General features: G+C 42.1%; 1 protein-coding gene across 2 annotated transcripts; it reads left to right on the forward strand.

The window, feature by feature from the left end:
* Nucleotides 1-3,246: 3,246 nt before the first annotated feature.
* On the forward strand, nt 3,247-8,668 carry LOC103720735 (multiple organellar RNA editing factor 2, chloroplastic-like). 2 transcript variants are annotated; one of them, XM_008810583.4, is made up of 4 exons: nt 3,247-3,746; nt 4,098-4,195; nt 4,405-4,470; nt 5,033-7,484. In XM_008810583.4, exons 1-4 carry the CDS (start codon nt 3,301-3,303, stop codon nt 5,101-5,103), a joined length of 681 nt encoding a protein of 226 aa, XP_008808805.2. In that variant the 5' UTR covers nt 3,247-3,300; the 3' UTR covers nt 5,104-7,484. The 2 variants fall into 2 exon arrangements, with proteins under 2 accessions (XP_008808805.2, XP_008808804.1); XM_008810582.4 differs by lacking the exon at nt 5,033-7,484 and adding an exon at nt 8,119-8,668 and having other exon boundaries at nt 3,248-3,746.
* Nucleotides 8,669-15,006: the final 6,338 nt, after the last annotated feature.

Genomic DNA, 15,006 nt, shown 5'->3' on the forward strand with positions numbered 1-15,006 from the left:
GATGTTTGATGGAGATCGAGCCGAGCTCGATTGTTTGATGGAGATCGAGCCGAGCTCGATGTTTGATGGAGATCGAGCCGAGCTCGATTGTTTGATGGAGATCGCATCTTGAACTCACGAACTCACGAACATCTTCAGGGAGACCACGTGGGTGCTCCGTCATCCCGAAGTATTGGGGCATCCCGACCGTGGTCGAGGTATTTGATGGAGATCGAGCCGAGCTCGATGTTTGATGGAGATCGAGCCGAGCTCGATTGTTTGATGGAGATCGAGCCAAGCTCGATGTTTGATGGAGATCGAGCCGAGCTCGATTGTTTGATGGAGATCGAGCCGAGCTCGATTAGTCGATGGAGATCGAGCCGAGCTCGATAGTCGATGGAGATCGAGCCGAGCTCGATTAGTCGATGGAGATCGAGCCGAGCTCGAATAGTCGATGGAGATCGAGCCGAGCTCGAATAGTCGATGGAGATCGAGCCGAGCTCGATAGTTGATGTAGCATGACGTTAATCCTTTAACTGGGGGATCCGAGCTTGGTCGGAAATCCGATCTTGGAGACATACGGGAGATGGACTTCATTCGTTGGCGATCGTGCGCCCTTATTCGGAGTGGGGCGACGTTGGAGATAGAGATACCCGTAGGTCGTTTTTTGGATTCTCCGACCTGAAAATAGATAAAATATTGAAATTATTTGAAGCCAAAGTGGCGTCCTGTACCTTTTGGAGATATTTTGATGGCTCTCAAGCTTCCTCGGCCTTCGCGTACTTCCGCGCCCGAACCAGCATTTCAGTGAGGTCTGCAGGAAAATTCTTCTCGATGGAGAAGAGGAACCTATAAGACCGGGCTCCAGTCTTTAGTGCCGACATGACAATTGACTGGTCAAGCTCCCGGACTTTCCATGTCGCGGCGGTAAATCGGTCCAAATACTCCCTAAGGGACTCTCTCTCCTTTTGTTTTATATCAAGGAGGGAGTCCGATGTCCGCCGCTGGGGCTGGCTGGCGGCAAAGTTGCTGGCAAACTGCCTGCCGAGCTGCTCGAAGGAGGAAACGGTACTCGACTTCAGCCCGGTAAACCAAAGCCGGGCTGGTCCTCGGAGCGTTGCTGGAAAAGCTTTGCACAGCATGGCCTCCGAGGCTCCCTGCAGGGCCATTAAGGCCCGATAACTTTCCAGGTGGTCAAGGAAGTCGGTCCTGCCGTTGTAAGGCTCCACCTGGGGCATCTTGAATCGTGGCGGGACCGGCTCATCCTCAATCTGTTGGGAGAAGGGGGACTTCGTGGTGAACTCGAAGTCACCATCACGTCCCGACTTCCTTCCGTGGAGTGCCTGAATCTGGCGCTCCAGCTTCTCGACCTTCTTGTCGAGTTCATCATTCTGGGGGATCGCCGCGGCGGTCCACTCCGGCGCAGGTTGCCTTGGGACCGACTCAGCCTCTGATGGTTGTGGCCAGCCACCGGGACCTCTAACCGGATGCTCTCTCCAGAGGGAGGCCTGAACTTGAGAGTCCTGACCTCGAAGGGGGAGTCCGCTTGCAGGAGGCACCGGCTGAACCGGGGCCGGAGGGAACGGTGTCGTCGGGATGCCCCTGGGTTGCAAGCTTTGGACAGCGGTGGCCAAGGCCTGCACTTGTTGCACCAGAGCATCAAACTGCTCCGGCCGAACTTGAGTTGACTCAACCGGAGGTGGCGAGTTCTGGATAGAGTGTCCAGGACTGAGTGGAGGACGTCGAGAGGCATTAGAAGCCCCCTTACTTCTCAGTTTCATGGCCGCAACTTGGGCCCTTCCTCTAGCGCCAACTGTTGCTGGAAATTGGACCCGGGGGCGATCGTGAGCCGAGAGGGGAAGAGCTCCGCTGCTAGAACAGTAGGTGGCGGCGCATCGGCTGGTGGCGTCCTCCTGGAGGATCCTGCAAGAAAGCCGGTGGCCGGGATCTCCGGCGCCGGCCCTCCGATGCTTAAGTCAGAGGGGGGCTAGTATATGAGTGGAGTAAAAAAGGAGAATGTTTGTTCCTGTGTGTGTGTCCGTCCCTTTTTTTTTCCCTCCAGGTTTTCTTTTATAGAAGGATATTATGTTACCTGAGAGGTGACAGGGTAAATTGTCTTTTTCGTGATAATTAGGCACGATCATGCTCATTAATGGCATTGTGGAGAATAAGACCGGATCAGCGAACTGTCATGGTTGATCGGACCTGTTGGAGTGGTTGAACCGCCGGCCGTGGTGGGCTTGGGGTTCGTAGATGGTAAGTGCATTGATTGCTGAGTGAACCGGTGATCAGGGAGAGCCATACGCTTTGATGATCCAGTGATCCGGAGATCATCTTGAGCCTTGTTCATTTAATGGTTGAGTGCATTGGAGGCCCGCAGGGGTCACACGCATTAATGATAGGGCGTGCCGAAGGCCTGCGGAGGTCACGTGCCTTAATGGCTTGATGACGGAAACAGAGTACGATGGGGTCGGGTATCTAGTTGTCAGATTCTCTAAGGGATTAGGCTGAGGTTGAATATTTGGACAAGGCATGGGCTCGGCACCTGGTCGGGCGCCGAGCCGAGCTAGTTGCTCGGCGGGGTGCCTCCAGTTTGAGTGTTGAGGTCGAGCGTCCTTCTGGTCGAGCGCCTTTCTGGTCGGCACTTCCTGGTCGGCGCTCTCTGGTCGAGCGCCTTTCTGGTCGGCGCTCCCTGGTCGAGCGCCTTTCTGGTCGGCGCTCCCTGGTCGAGCGCCTTCGAACTGGCACGACTTGGGTTTTCCCCCAACAGCAGGGATCTTGACGCATATAACGAATGTTCTTGAAAATACACTTCGGTGATGCTTGATTATGTAAAGGTTGCATCTTTTGAAAATTTTTGTATAATATTTCCTAGGTTTCATCAGGTTAAAGTTGACTAAGTACCAGAAAAAAAAAAACTTTATGATTTCATTCAATTTTATTTTTTTTAAAAGTTGAATATCAAAAATTGTCAGGTTAAATAAATTCAAATGAAACTGGAGGGATAAAAAAAGAAACAAAGTAGAAGTGAAAAAAAATTGCCAAAATTTATTCAAATTTATTAGAAAATAAAAACCATTTTGATAGAAGAGCTCTTAAGTCAATGAGCTATCGAAGGGCGAAATACGATAGCCCTCCTCCCAAACCCCGAAGCTGAATCTCCCAAAAGGCATCCTCAGCTATACATCATTCCCCTGGGTCGGTCCACGTGCATCGCACGTGCCCAATCCATGGCCTCCTCCCGAGATAAATACCCCTCTTAAACCCTCGCGTCGCTCTCAAACAAGATTAGGTTTTGGCCATCTCTCCTACGCCGCTCCGATGGCGATCGCCGCCGTGGCCCGATCCCTCGCCTCCTTCTCATCCTCCTCCCGCTCCCACATCACCCTCGTTCTTACCAAGCGCTTCTTCCTCTCCTCCTCCCACCCAGTCGTCTTCCGCCCCTCTCCCTTCGCGGGCCTCGGCCGGCTCCGTCCCTCGCCCTCCGCCCTCTCCCGGCCGGCCGTCCGGCTCGCGGCGCTGGGGGCTTTCCGGGTGAACTCGATCCGGTGCATGGCCCGGCGGCCCGGCGACTCGGCGTACTCGCCGCTGAACTCCGGATCGGGCGGCGGGTTCAGCGACCGGCCGCCTACGGAGATGGCGCCGCTGTTTCCCGGGTGCGACTACGAGCACTGGCTCATCGTCATGGACAAGCCCGGAGGCGAAGGGGCCACCAAGCAGCAGATGATCGGCTGCTACATCCAAACCCTAGCCAAGGTCGTCGGAAGGTAACACGTTTTTTTGGTCTTTCTTTCTTTCTTGCTTTTTTTTTTTACGTGCAATTTTTTTCTTTTCTGCAAAAGTTGAAAAAGATGGATCCTTTTTGCTCCCACTCTTGATACATTAGATGAAGTTCTTTGTTTTTCATTTCATTTTTAGTAATTTCTTAGTTAAATTTGGATATCGAAAGTGAAGGCTACCTACTCTAATATACTGCAAAATTTCTATTGCCATGGTCACTGTTTTACGTTCATCTGGTGGCTCTTTTTCATTGCCCTGTTTAAGCCCATTTTGATTTTAGAGAGTTATTTATCATCTAATTGGGGGTCTACTTGCTGTTTATTTTTCTGCAAAACCAGCGAGGAGGAAGCTAAGAAGAAGATATACAATGTGTCTTGCGAGCGCTACTTTGGATTCGGGTGCGAAATTGACGAGGAAACATCAAACAAGCTTGAAGGTTTGCATCATTTTCTGTTATAGTTGATGATATCTGACATTTATTCAATAAATCACAAGTTGTGACTTTTTTTATCGTTTTGGGTTGGAAGTTACGTGGTTATGTTTTCTTTTTCGGGGATGGGGGTGAGTTTGGATAGAGTAGACATCTTTCTACTTTTATTTTTTTATTGCACCATCCGATTGAAAATGTTTCTAATTTAATTGCAGGTCTTCCTGGTGTTCTGTTTGTGCTTCCTGATTCCTATGTTGATCCTGAGAACAAGGACTATGGAGGTAAGATGTCTTTTCTGCGGAAGAACTTTGTTGTCTACCAAATTGTTAGGTTTTTTTAGGCTGTAATTTATTATATTCGAGCTCTCAGTTTTCTCTAGTTCTCTTTACTTTTCAGACTGATATCTTGTTTGTTCTCTTTTACATTAAAATAGTGTGGTGTGCCTTTGTATAACTACCTGCTATAATTTGTTATTGTTTAGTCCATCTTGGCAGAGCAGAGGAGCCTTACGAGGCAATGTCTAGCTTTGAATGCTAATGGACTTATATCAACTGTCTCTTTAACGGTTCTGCACTCAGTTAAATGAAGTTGCAGATCAGTGAAGATGAAACATGAATACTATTTTCAGTTTCCATTCATTATATATTTTATGTTGTTATTTGAATGCCTGAGTTATGTAAATCACTAGATGCATGCAGATTTTATAAGCCAGTTTTTCCGATCAGATTAGGTAGCCTTTTCTGACATAGAACCTATCCTAAATTTCTTCTCCTTTTTGTTGTATTATGAAAGGTAGTGTGAATATTGTGTTCCACTGGAAAATTATTTTTTTGGTAACTGCAGACGACAGTTTGTACAGCTCTATTCCATCTTGGCAAAGAAAAGGAGCCTTACAAGGCAATGTCTGGCTCTGAATGCTAATGAACTTACATCAGCTGTCTCTTCAACAGCTCTGCACTCAGGTTAAATGAAGTTGCAGATCAGTGAAGATGAAACATGAATACCACTTTCAGTTTGCATTGATATATTTTTATATTTTATTCCGTCATTTGGATGCCTGAGTTATGTAAATTAGTACATTATTGTTAATTTTAGAACCCATTATTTTGAATATCATTGGCAGACTTTCTGATGTAGAAACTGTTCTAGATTTCTTGTTTGTTCTTATTGTATTTTGAAAGGAAGTATTATGTATATATTTCTTATTCCACCAGAAAAAAGCTGTAGATGACTGCAGAAGTAGTTTGCATGTCTAGTCCATCTTGGCAAAGCAGAAGAACCTAATGAGGCAATGTCTAGCTTTGAATGCTAATGGACTTATACCAACCATCTCTTTAACGGTTCTGCATTCAGATTAAATGAAGTTGCAGATCAGTGAAGATGAGACATGAATGCAATTTATAATTTGTATGAGTTGAGCTCTTGAGATATGTGAATTAATAAAATGCTAATTCCATATTTCCATCAAACAGCATCCTGGACAAGCATTGGAATATTTGCATTCTACAACTTGTGCTGGATTTTTTTTTTTGGTGTATATAAAGGGTGCTGGTGTATATTCCACAGGAATAGTTTTTTGGTATTTGCAGACTACAGTTTATATGTGTTTAGTCCATATTGGCAAAGTGGAAGAAATGTATTAGACAATGTACAGCTCTGAGTGTTTCAGTCAATGCTGTTGAGATTAGTAAATATAAGATATAAATGTTGCTGTCAGTTCTCTTGTTGTTTTATTTGTTGTATGCGTTCCTTAGGGATGTGAATCAGCAACATGATTATTGCAGAATAAATGCGTTCTTTGGAAAGCACTGGAACTTTTGATGATTGAGTAATGGTTGCTGTGGATTTGATGGGGTAAATGGAAAACAATAGATGACACCTGGGGGTTGAAACAGGCATGGTGGAAAGGACTGGAGGATGCAAGTTGTAGATGTAGAAACAGCAGCAAGTAAGTTGGAGGAAAGGAATAAAAAGTGAAGGCTAATATCTAGATTTAAGATGAAGTCATGGATTTGACCACCAGAGTAAAATTCATTTGAAGGTTTAAATTCAACATAAGAAAGAGGGGGGAAATTAAATGACCTTGTGTTAAAGGTTCCATCTATCTGACTGCAAAGCATAGTTATTGGTTTGCTTGTCTGATTTGAATAATATTTACTGTATTTCTTTTCTTGATTCACAACCAGGAATATTTTTATTGTCAAAATTTAATGCTTGATGAGCCAAAGATAACTTGCATAGTTTATAAGCTTATTTTACTTCTTGATGTTTATTCATATATTAACTTGCAACAGTTGGTCATTTCTTTCATGTGATTATTTTGTCGATGTTTACCTTTGGTGTTGGTATTGTTTCTATTTCTCACCTGCATGAATTAACAATGTGATCCACTTTCCCTTTATTAATGGTTTTAATGTTAATGTCACATCAAGAAATGACTCTTTTAGCAATCTCATGCCTATGAAATAAATGTTTGAGAATGTCTATATCCAAGTGCTTATATTATATAAATTCATTGTTTTAATTTTTAATTTGTAAATGAGTAATTTGTTATTTGATATTTTGCTGTTTTTTGATGTAAGTTGATTTAGTGCACAATAAAATGAAATTAATAAGGGAAGCATTAGTTATAAATGCTTTTATGTGTGTTCTAAACCATGTTTTATCCGCAAGTCTGTTAGGGCTGAAAATGGATTGGATATGGAATGCATATTAGTATATCCATGTCCATATTTGTTTTTGTTACTCAAGCTAAGAGTGTATTAATATCTCACTTATTTTTCTTAAAAATCATGAGTGCTATAAAAGACTAGCTAGGATTACAAATCAAATCATATATTCAGATACGGATCATATAGTTGACTATCTCTATTCATATCCATTTTTCTTTGTGGGATATGTAATCGGAACTAAATCGATTTAAATCAGTTTCTTAAAACTAAAATGGTAACTGAATCAATGGTTTACAAAAACCAAATAAAACCAAACCAAGAAATTTGGTTCGGTTTATCTGGCTGAGGAGATGCCATTTGTTTGGGTTGGATCATATTAGAACATAACTTGAACCGTATATTGTAATTTTTTCATAACACTATTGTAAATATGCCTGGGTAACACCTGTATGGGTCGAATATTAAAACAAGAAAACTAGGTGTGCGTGCTTACAGTTGCACGGGCTTCACTTTGTGTTCTCACCAAATATTTTTTTAAAACAGATATAGGTTGGTTTTTTGGTTTGGTTTGATCTTTTAAAAATCCAAACCGAAAATGGACCCGATTTTTTCAGTATGATAATTTTTCAAACTGAAAACAAACCGACTATGGAGAATAACGAACTTAAACCGAAATGAAGTGACCAATATGATTCAGATTCGCGGTCTGGTCGGCTTTTTGCACACCCCTAAAATATAGTCGGATGGTTAAATTTGTTTCTATATTTGGATAGATTCGGATATGAGAAGAGATCCGAAAATAGATTATTCGGTGCACTTTCTCCCCTAAATATGCTTATATTTCTAAATATCCTTGGGTTATGAAGTAAAATGGCTTTTCAAACTAATGGATTTTTTATTATAGATTTTATATCGTAGTAATACTTGTCCATTAAACTTTGACAGTTGTGGTCTTAACGAAGCTTTCATTGTTGCATTGATAACATTTAGGAGTATTAGCTTCGTAATATGCCGGCAGTATGACCGTTTATTGTCATTGCAAATGTTATCATTGCTTAGGTGCATTCAGTTTACTTTAGCTGAACTGATTGTCTTAAAGCATATTGCATGTTTTATCCTTCTTTATCTTCCAGCTATCCTATTGACTATTGATTCTACCATTTTAGTTAACTTCAGACATTATTTTTAGACGATCAGATTAATATTGAGTGTGCTGTATTTACATCGCTCTTGGTTCTGTAACTCTGGTGTGTGCAGCTGAGTTGTTTGTGAATGGAGAGATTGTTCAAAGATCTCCAGAAAGACAGAGGAGAGTTGAGCCTGTGCCTCAGAGAGCTCAAGATAGGCCCAGATACAATGACAGAACCCGGTATGTGAGGCGGAGGGAGAATCAGCGGTGAGAGGTCGAAGGCTGAAGGTCTGGCTGCATGTGATGCCAGGTCAAGAAGACTCGCCATTCAGTTCTGAATGTGATAAAAGCAGGTGAAATGCTTCAGAATATATGTAGGACATGGATATGCAGCCTGACTTCTCTATGATCAATGTACACCCAGCTAGATGGCTGTGCTTTGTGCATCTGAATTGCTGCTCTGTCTATGGATAATTGTCTGCTGCTTTACCATTGGGCTCTCTGCCTTGTTCAATCTGTAATTAGCTGAAACTTTCTGATGACTACAGAGTTTTTAACCGTCACCGAGTCTCTTGCATTTGTATCTGCAAGTGATGATGGTGTCCAGTAGCTGTAACAGCAGCATCACTGACCAGATGGAGTAAATTAGTAATGCTGATAAGTTGGAGATTTTGACTACTAGGATGGTTGCACTAGTTTATCTGGCAACCTGTCGCTGTATGGAGGGTATAAAATGCTTGGTTATTGGTGTTCCTTTGGTGATGGTAGATAAGCTTTAACGAACATTCTCTATGCAGCTCTTTCAGGACCAAGGGGAGATGAGACTCGTATGTTTCTGGGTCACATTCCTTAGTCGTTGATCATGCTATTGCAGGGTTAATCACCAATTTTATTATTTAAGCTATAGTTTGCCGCTCTTATCTTATAAAAAGGGGGAAAGACTACGATAGTGTGCACTGTAGTAGCATAATAACATGTTCTCTTTCTGAAATATTAAGGTGATCCACATGAGAGTTTGTCCAGTTGCACCCGATTATCTAGTTGACCTTAGATTAAAATATTAGAACCTATAATGTTAATTGTTTTGCAAAACTAAGCTCAATTTTGTTGATGCCCTCATCAATTGGTCATGAATTAGGTCAAAATATTCTCAAGATTCTGGAGAATGATTTGAGGGTTTCCCTTGGAAAAAGATCATACATTTGTCTTTATGAGAAAGATCCCAAGATTCTAGGGGCATGAAAAGTTTTTAATTCTTAATCTACTGCTAGGTATATTGTCAAAAGAAACATATCAGATCCTCTACATGCGACTATAATTAGAATACGCTTGAATAATTCACATCTCATGGATCAAGCATATGGAAGAATGTTGGTGGCAAGTTGCTTCAGTGATGGCGTTTCTTCGTGCTGATGCAGACACATATTGTCTCCTACTAATATTTTTCAATACCTCCCAGGGGCCAGGATATGACCTGCAACAAAATAAGTAGTTAGAAGGATTTATGTGGATTAGATTCTCAGGACCTAATCCCATTGTTGGCGACGCACTTTGCCATGACTGGGAGAATAGCAGGCCAATATTCCAAGCTTCACTCTCATGAAAGAATAAATAGAACTTGCTTTTACTTATTACACTCATGACTAACAGGAATTTTGTAGCTTTAAATATGCAAATTAGAACTGAAATGCAGTATCAACTCAGTCATAATATCAAAAAAGATTTCCCTGATAGGCCTGGGCCTGAATCCTCTAATCTATTTATTTATTTTTTGTTTGTGTGTGTCCCTTCTATGAATGATGCTGGAAGAAAAAGAGGTTCAGACCTGAATAATATTCCTCCATGGCGCCCTTTGAAGTTGTGAACATAGCATACTATCTCCAACTTGGGAAGGAAGGACTTGGCAAGTGCTTGCAGCTTGGGATAGAAGAAGGGTGGATAATCCTGAGCCACTAAGGTCCAGCATAACATAATGATGAGCAGATGTCATCAAGGAAATAAGGTTCATGTACTTGTGTGACTCTACTAGTTCTTTATGCCTCATGGCCCCTTGTAGCCAAGTTGGAAGATGAACCTCTTTAGGTGAGGAGATCAGAAGCCACTCGAAACAACTTCATTATTTAGTGTCTAAATTGAAAAAAGGATTTTTTGAGCTCATAAATTATGTAAAAATGGGACACCATAGGCAGGTTAAGTATGTTATCGACCATGCTATTCACCAGTCTTATCCTATCTAGCTCACCGTCGAATATGATTAGCTTTCTATCAGCATTTTTTTGGTACAATGGCTGCTCACATAACTCTAGTGCGAGTATAGCCAGAAAAGTCTAGAGAAAGGAAGGATCTATTTTAGCCACAAAAAAAAGAATGGATCTATCAGCATTTACTTTTGCTTCTTTGTAAAGCTTTTCCACCACAACCATTTCGGCGAGATGAGGAATCCCTATGCCATTACCTCTCAGAAAATCATGAATTAAGTGGGAGGGATCTTAAGCACAACCTGCCTTGCCTTCCTATTACCTAAATGCTAAAATTATTCCCTCTTCAGTAGAAGACAAATTATTCCAAATCAACTTTTGTTGTATTAAGCCTAAGGCTCAACATAACTAACATAAGACAACACTAAAAATAAAAAAAAAACTAATTGATGCCTGGGAGTTCCTGACGACTCTAACACTTGCTATCTTATTTCAAACTCTATGTTAATAATACCAAGTTTGTTATGCAAAGCTTTATACAGCTCGACCACAAATCTTTTCGTAAAAAAATTTGCCAGCTGATCCTTTGTAGAAATTGAAAGAAAATCAACTATTTTTTCAACTGCAATTTTCTCTCTAATGAAGTAATGATGAACCATAATATGCTTTACCCTTGGAGAAAAAATCTAATTCCTAAACAATTACATAGCACTCTCATTGTCATAATATAAGGAAACATTATAGTTAGTGTTCTGACCTAAATCACCAGATTCTTTTATCTCAAATTGTACAGTTAGATGTTCAAAAACACTAGACATCTCATCAATATCATTATCAGTAACAATCAAGTTACCGATATAAAGGCAACCTATTACTGCAACTTTACTGGTGCACTTCAAAAATAAATTAGAATATGCAGAAGATAAAGAGCATTTACAAAATAATAAATATATTGTAATCTTTGGATACCATGTTTTACACGCTTGCTTGAGGCCATACAAAGCTTTCTTAAGTTTTCGCGTAACATATAAATCTTCTTATCAAGATAACTATATATGAAGGCATTTTTTTTCATCCATCTGCCATAAGACCTATCTTTGCTAGATCTGAAGGACATAAGCACTTTGACTATAGTTAATTTTGTGACTGGGCTACAAGTCTCATCAAAATTAACTCCATACCATTGTTAAAATCCGCTTGCTAGAATTTTAGCTTTGTAGCATCTAGTAGAACTATAACACTTTTTATTCACCTTAAACACCAACTTACAAGAAATAGGAGAAATGCCATTAGGCAAAGAAATTAAATCCTATATCTCATTTTTCCTAAAAGCGAAAATCTTTCTTTCATGGCATCCTCCTAAACATCAATACCTATGGCCTTATCATTTGAAGTAGGTTTGGTTGATCAACACTATAGAAGAATAACAATAAAAAGTATAAGAATAATCTCAAGACTTAATAATTTTTCTTTCTCTTGCTTCTTTGCAATGGTGAAGGATCTTTAGGAGTTTAGGTTTATCTTCAAGTAATCTCATATCTTCCTTTACCCTAACAATATATTTCCTTTTCTTAGAATTTAAGACATTGCTACCATTTTTTCATAATTTTTTGTGAATATTTGAAGAAACAAAGATAAAAAGAAGACTATGGCTGTTGAGTTGGAGAAGAAGCTAGAGAAAGACAAGAAGGCTGCCTTGTTTTGTTGGAGCAGTATTCCCTAGAGATACACAGTCCTAATCAGCAAATGATATAACATCACCAATTAAAAAGTATGACCCATCAAAAGACCACTACTCATCAAAATAGCATGTCTGCAAATACAAACCTTAATCGTCTCAGGATTAATATACCTTGAAGCTTTTCTAGCCTCATTATAGTCAAGAATCAAAAAAATCTCCTTGACATAGCAATCCAGCAATTTAGCTAATGCATACATAGAATCATCTACATCCTCATTGCTTTAGTTGTGATGTTGAGATCAAATTTTAATGTTATTGGTTAAATATTTGCCATTGATGCCATGTCATCTTGTCCATGAGCTATGTTTTATAATGATTTTGTTTATTTTTTCTAGGAAATATTTGGTGCTTTTTTTTTGCTACACTAGAAGACTCATACAAGTCTAGTATGAATATAACCAAAAAAGTCAAAATATAACAAGTTACGGAGCGGCTTAGGCAGCTCTGTCTCACTAGTCTATAGAAGCCCTCCGGTATGATTAGCCATCAAAGAAGCCACCTAGTCTGCAATTACATTTGCCTCCCTATGTATGTGTTTTGCTTGAAAGGTAATGTCGCCACTAGCCATTCCCCTCTGGATCTAGCCGATCACTGTAGCAGAGTCACTTTCGAGAAGAATGATATTGGCCTGTAGCACACGCCGAGTATGACACAAACCAACCCAAGCTGCCCCAGCTTTGTCCTAAAGACCGAGATTCGAAGATAGAGCTCCCTCCAGCAGCCACCACTCTAGAGTCCGAGCCTCTAATTATAAAACCCGCACCATCTCCTGCCATGATCCAAAATACTTTCATCAAAGTTGACCTTGAGGAAGCTCAGGGGGTTGGAGGCTCCTAGGTGATATACACTGTCCGAGATGCTACAATAGAGTTCTAGGTGCCTCGAGCTATCAACGGCCCACTCAATGAACCTGCAAAGCTGATCTCCACAGCTTGCACATGGGCCCTCTCCATGACGAACCTTAGTATGAGACTACTCTTTCCAAAAATCTAGCTGTACGTGGCCATCCAAATATGGTAAGTGATATAAATAGCCCTGATGGCCACATACCAGGTCTAGGAGAGCTGGCCCACCTCCTAAGTGCCTAGGTGAAAGAGCCGGCCTAGCACAAGGCATCCGGTAGGATATCGACAAGCCTCAACACCCACACGGCACGATTGCACTGAAACAAGATGTGATCCATGGTCTCCTCCACCTTGCACCCAAGGCAAATTGGTGGGATTTTCAACCCGTCTCTGCTCAAGACAGTGCTCGTTGGTAGATGATCCCAAGTCACCTTCCAAAGAAATAAGGCAACTCTTGGGTGAAGGCTAAACCTCCAAATCCAGGTACAATCCTACCTCTGTCTCGGCTCACTCTAGAGAAGGTTGTAGATGTCCCTTACTCTAATTGTTAGGCTACAAGAGGTACTCCAGACCCTCACATCCGGGCTAGCACACCTAGAAATAGCCAACGAGTGCAAGATGCTTTCCAAAACGATGACCAATTCGGGTAGAGTCCCACCCTGCCCCATTAGGCTGGAGGAGATTATTGACCTGCAAGCCACCTATAGCCTCAACATTAACTATGGTCAGCCAAAGCCTCATTGGGAGGGTATCCATCCAAAGGTCCTACATAACATCCACACTGCGCATATCTCCAATCAGCCATCTGGTGTTCGCCCGGATAGTGGGAACATACCTACAAATCTCTCTTCACATAAAGGAGCATCTTCGACCACTCTAAAAGCTCCATCGCAGTTCTCGAGCCATATTGGGCTATCATTAACTAACTCCACAGACACTGAGGCTCGAGGACCAGTCTCGCAGTATGTCTGGCGACCAATGCTTCTTTTCTTATAAGTAGAGATTGGACACCCAACCCCCCATCCTAAATAGCCTGGCAAATAGTACCCTAGGCTAGTAGGTGCAGTCCATGTCCGCCACCATAAAAGCTCCATAAGAAGCTCCAAAACATCTGCTCAATTCTTCCAAGCACAGCCTTCGGGACAACCGAGTTGGACATAAGGTGGACAGACATAGAGTTAAGACTGACCTCACAAGAGTTAGCCTATCTATTATAGATAATGATGCTGCTCTCCAACCTTCCAGCCACTCCTAAATGTGTTGCAACATACCCCGGCACTCCGTCATCCCCAGTCTCCTCCTAGTAATGGGGATGCCCAAGTAAACCCAAGGCCCTCCTTCTCCCTCATGCCCAAGAGCTTCCTGATGGCCTTTTTTACTCGCAACTTGGTCTTCGGAGTGAAGAAAATGGTTGACTTGAGGAGGTTCACCTTCTGACCTGAAGCCTTGCAATAATCCTTCAGGATGCGTCTGAGAGCCATGGCATCCCTCGTCCTTGCCCTGGCCAAGAGAAGGTAGGCATCTGCAGAGATGAGGGAGATCGGTCTGGCCCTAAGGGCTGGCACGTAGGTGTCCATAGCTTGATCCCAGCATGCAGCTCATAAAGTTCCAGATAAGACATCAGCACAAATGATGAACAAATAAGGAGACAGGGGGCAACCTTGCCACAACCCGATCGTAGAGTGGAAGAAAGGTGAAGGCATCCCGTTGATCAAGATAGAGAAGGTCGACACCTGCACATAGCCAAGAACCCAGCTGTCCAGGTCACGTGGAAGCCAAAGCTCTCAAGCACGTACCGAAGAAAGTTCCATCAAACTGTGTCATAAGCTCTCTCCATATCATGCTTCATTGCCATAAAGCTTCACCGCTATGGGGCACCCTGCAGGTCTCACATCATCTCCTGGGCAATCAGGATATTGTCTATGATACTCTGGCTCACAACAAAAGCTCCTTGCTCGAGGATGATAAGTCTAGGTAGCAATGACTTTATTCTATTAATCACAATCTTTGTCATTATCTTATAAAGGATAGTGTAGAGACTGATCGGTCTGAAGTGGTTGGGCTCCGTCGCATCCTAACACTTCATGATGAGGGTAATGTAGGTCTCCTTCCAGGCATCCGACATCAAGGCTGTACTAAAGAACAGCTAGATAGCCTCCACTTCCTCCCTCTGAATAATGCACTAGTATCTTCTAAAGAAGAATAGAGAAAAATTGTTCAGCCCTGGAGCCT

Source organism: Phoenix dactylifera, chromosome 17 (assembly GCF_009389715.1).
Source record: "Phoenix dactylifera cultivar Barhee BC4 chromosome 17, palm_55x_up_171113_PBpolish2nd_filt_p, whole genome shotgun sequence".
NCBI lineage: Eukaryota > Viridiplantae > Streptophyta > Magnoliopsida > Arecales > Arecaceae > Phoenix > Phoenix dactylifera.

What these genes read in the sequence shown, in the direction of transcription:
- LOC103720735 (XM_008810582.4), top strand. Translation starts at nt 3,301, where the DNA reads ATGGCGATCGCCGCCGTGGCCCGATCCCTCGCCTCCTTCTCATCCTCC. An exon ending in CTAGCCAAGGTCGTCGGAAG is followed by an intron (nt 3,747 to 4,097) that starts GTAACACGTTTT and finishes CTGCAAAACCAG; the next exon opens with CGAGGAGGAAGCTAAGAAGA. An exon ending in TGAGAACAAGGACTATGGAG is followed by an intron (nt 4,471 to 8,118) that starts GTAAGATGTCTT and finishes TGGTGTGTGCAG; the next exon opens with CTGAGTTGTTTGTGAATGGA.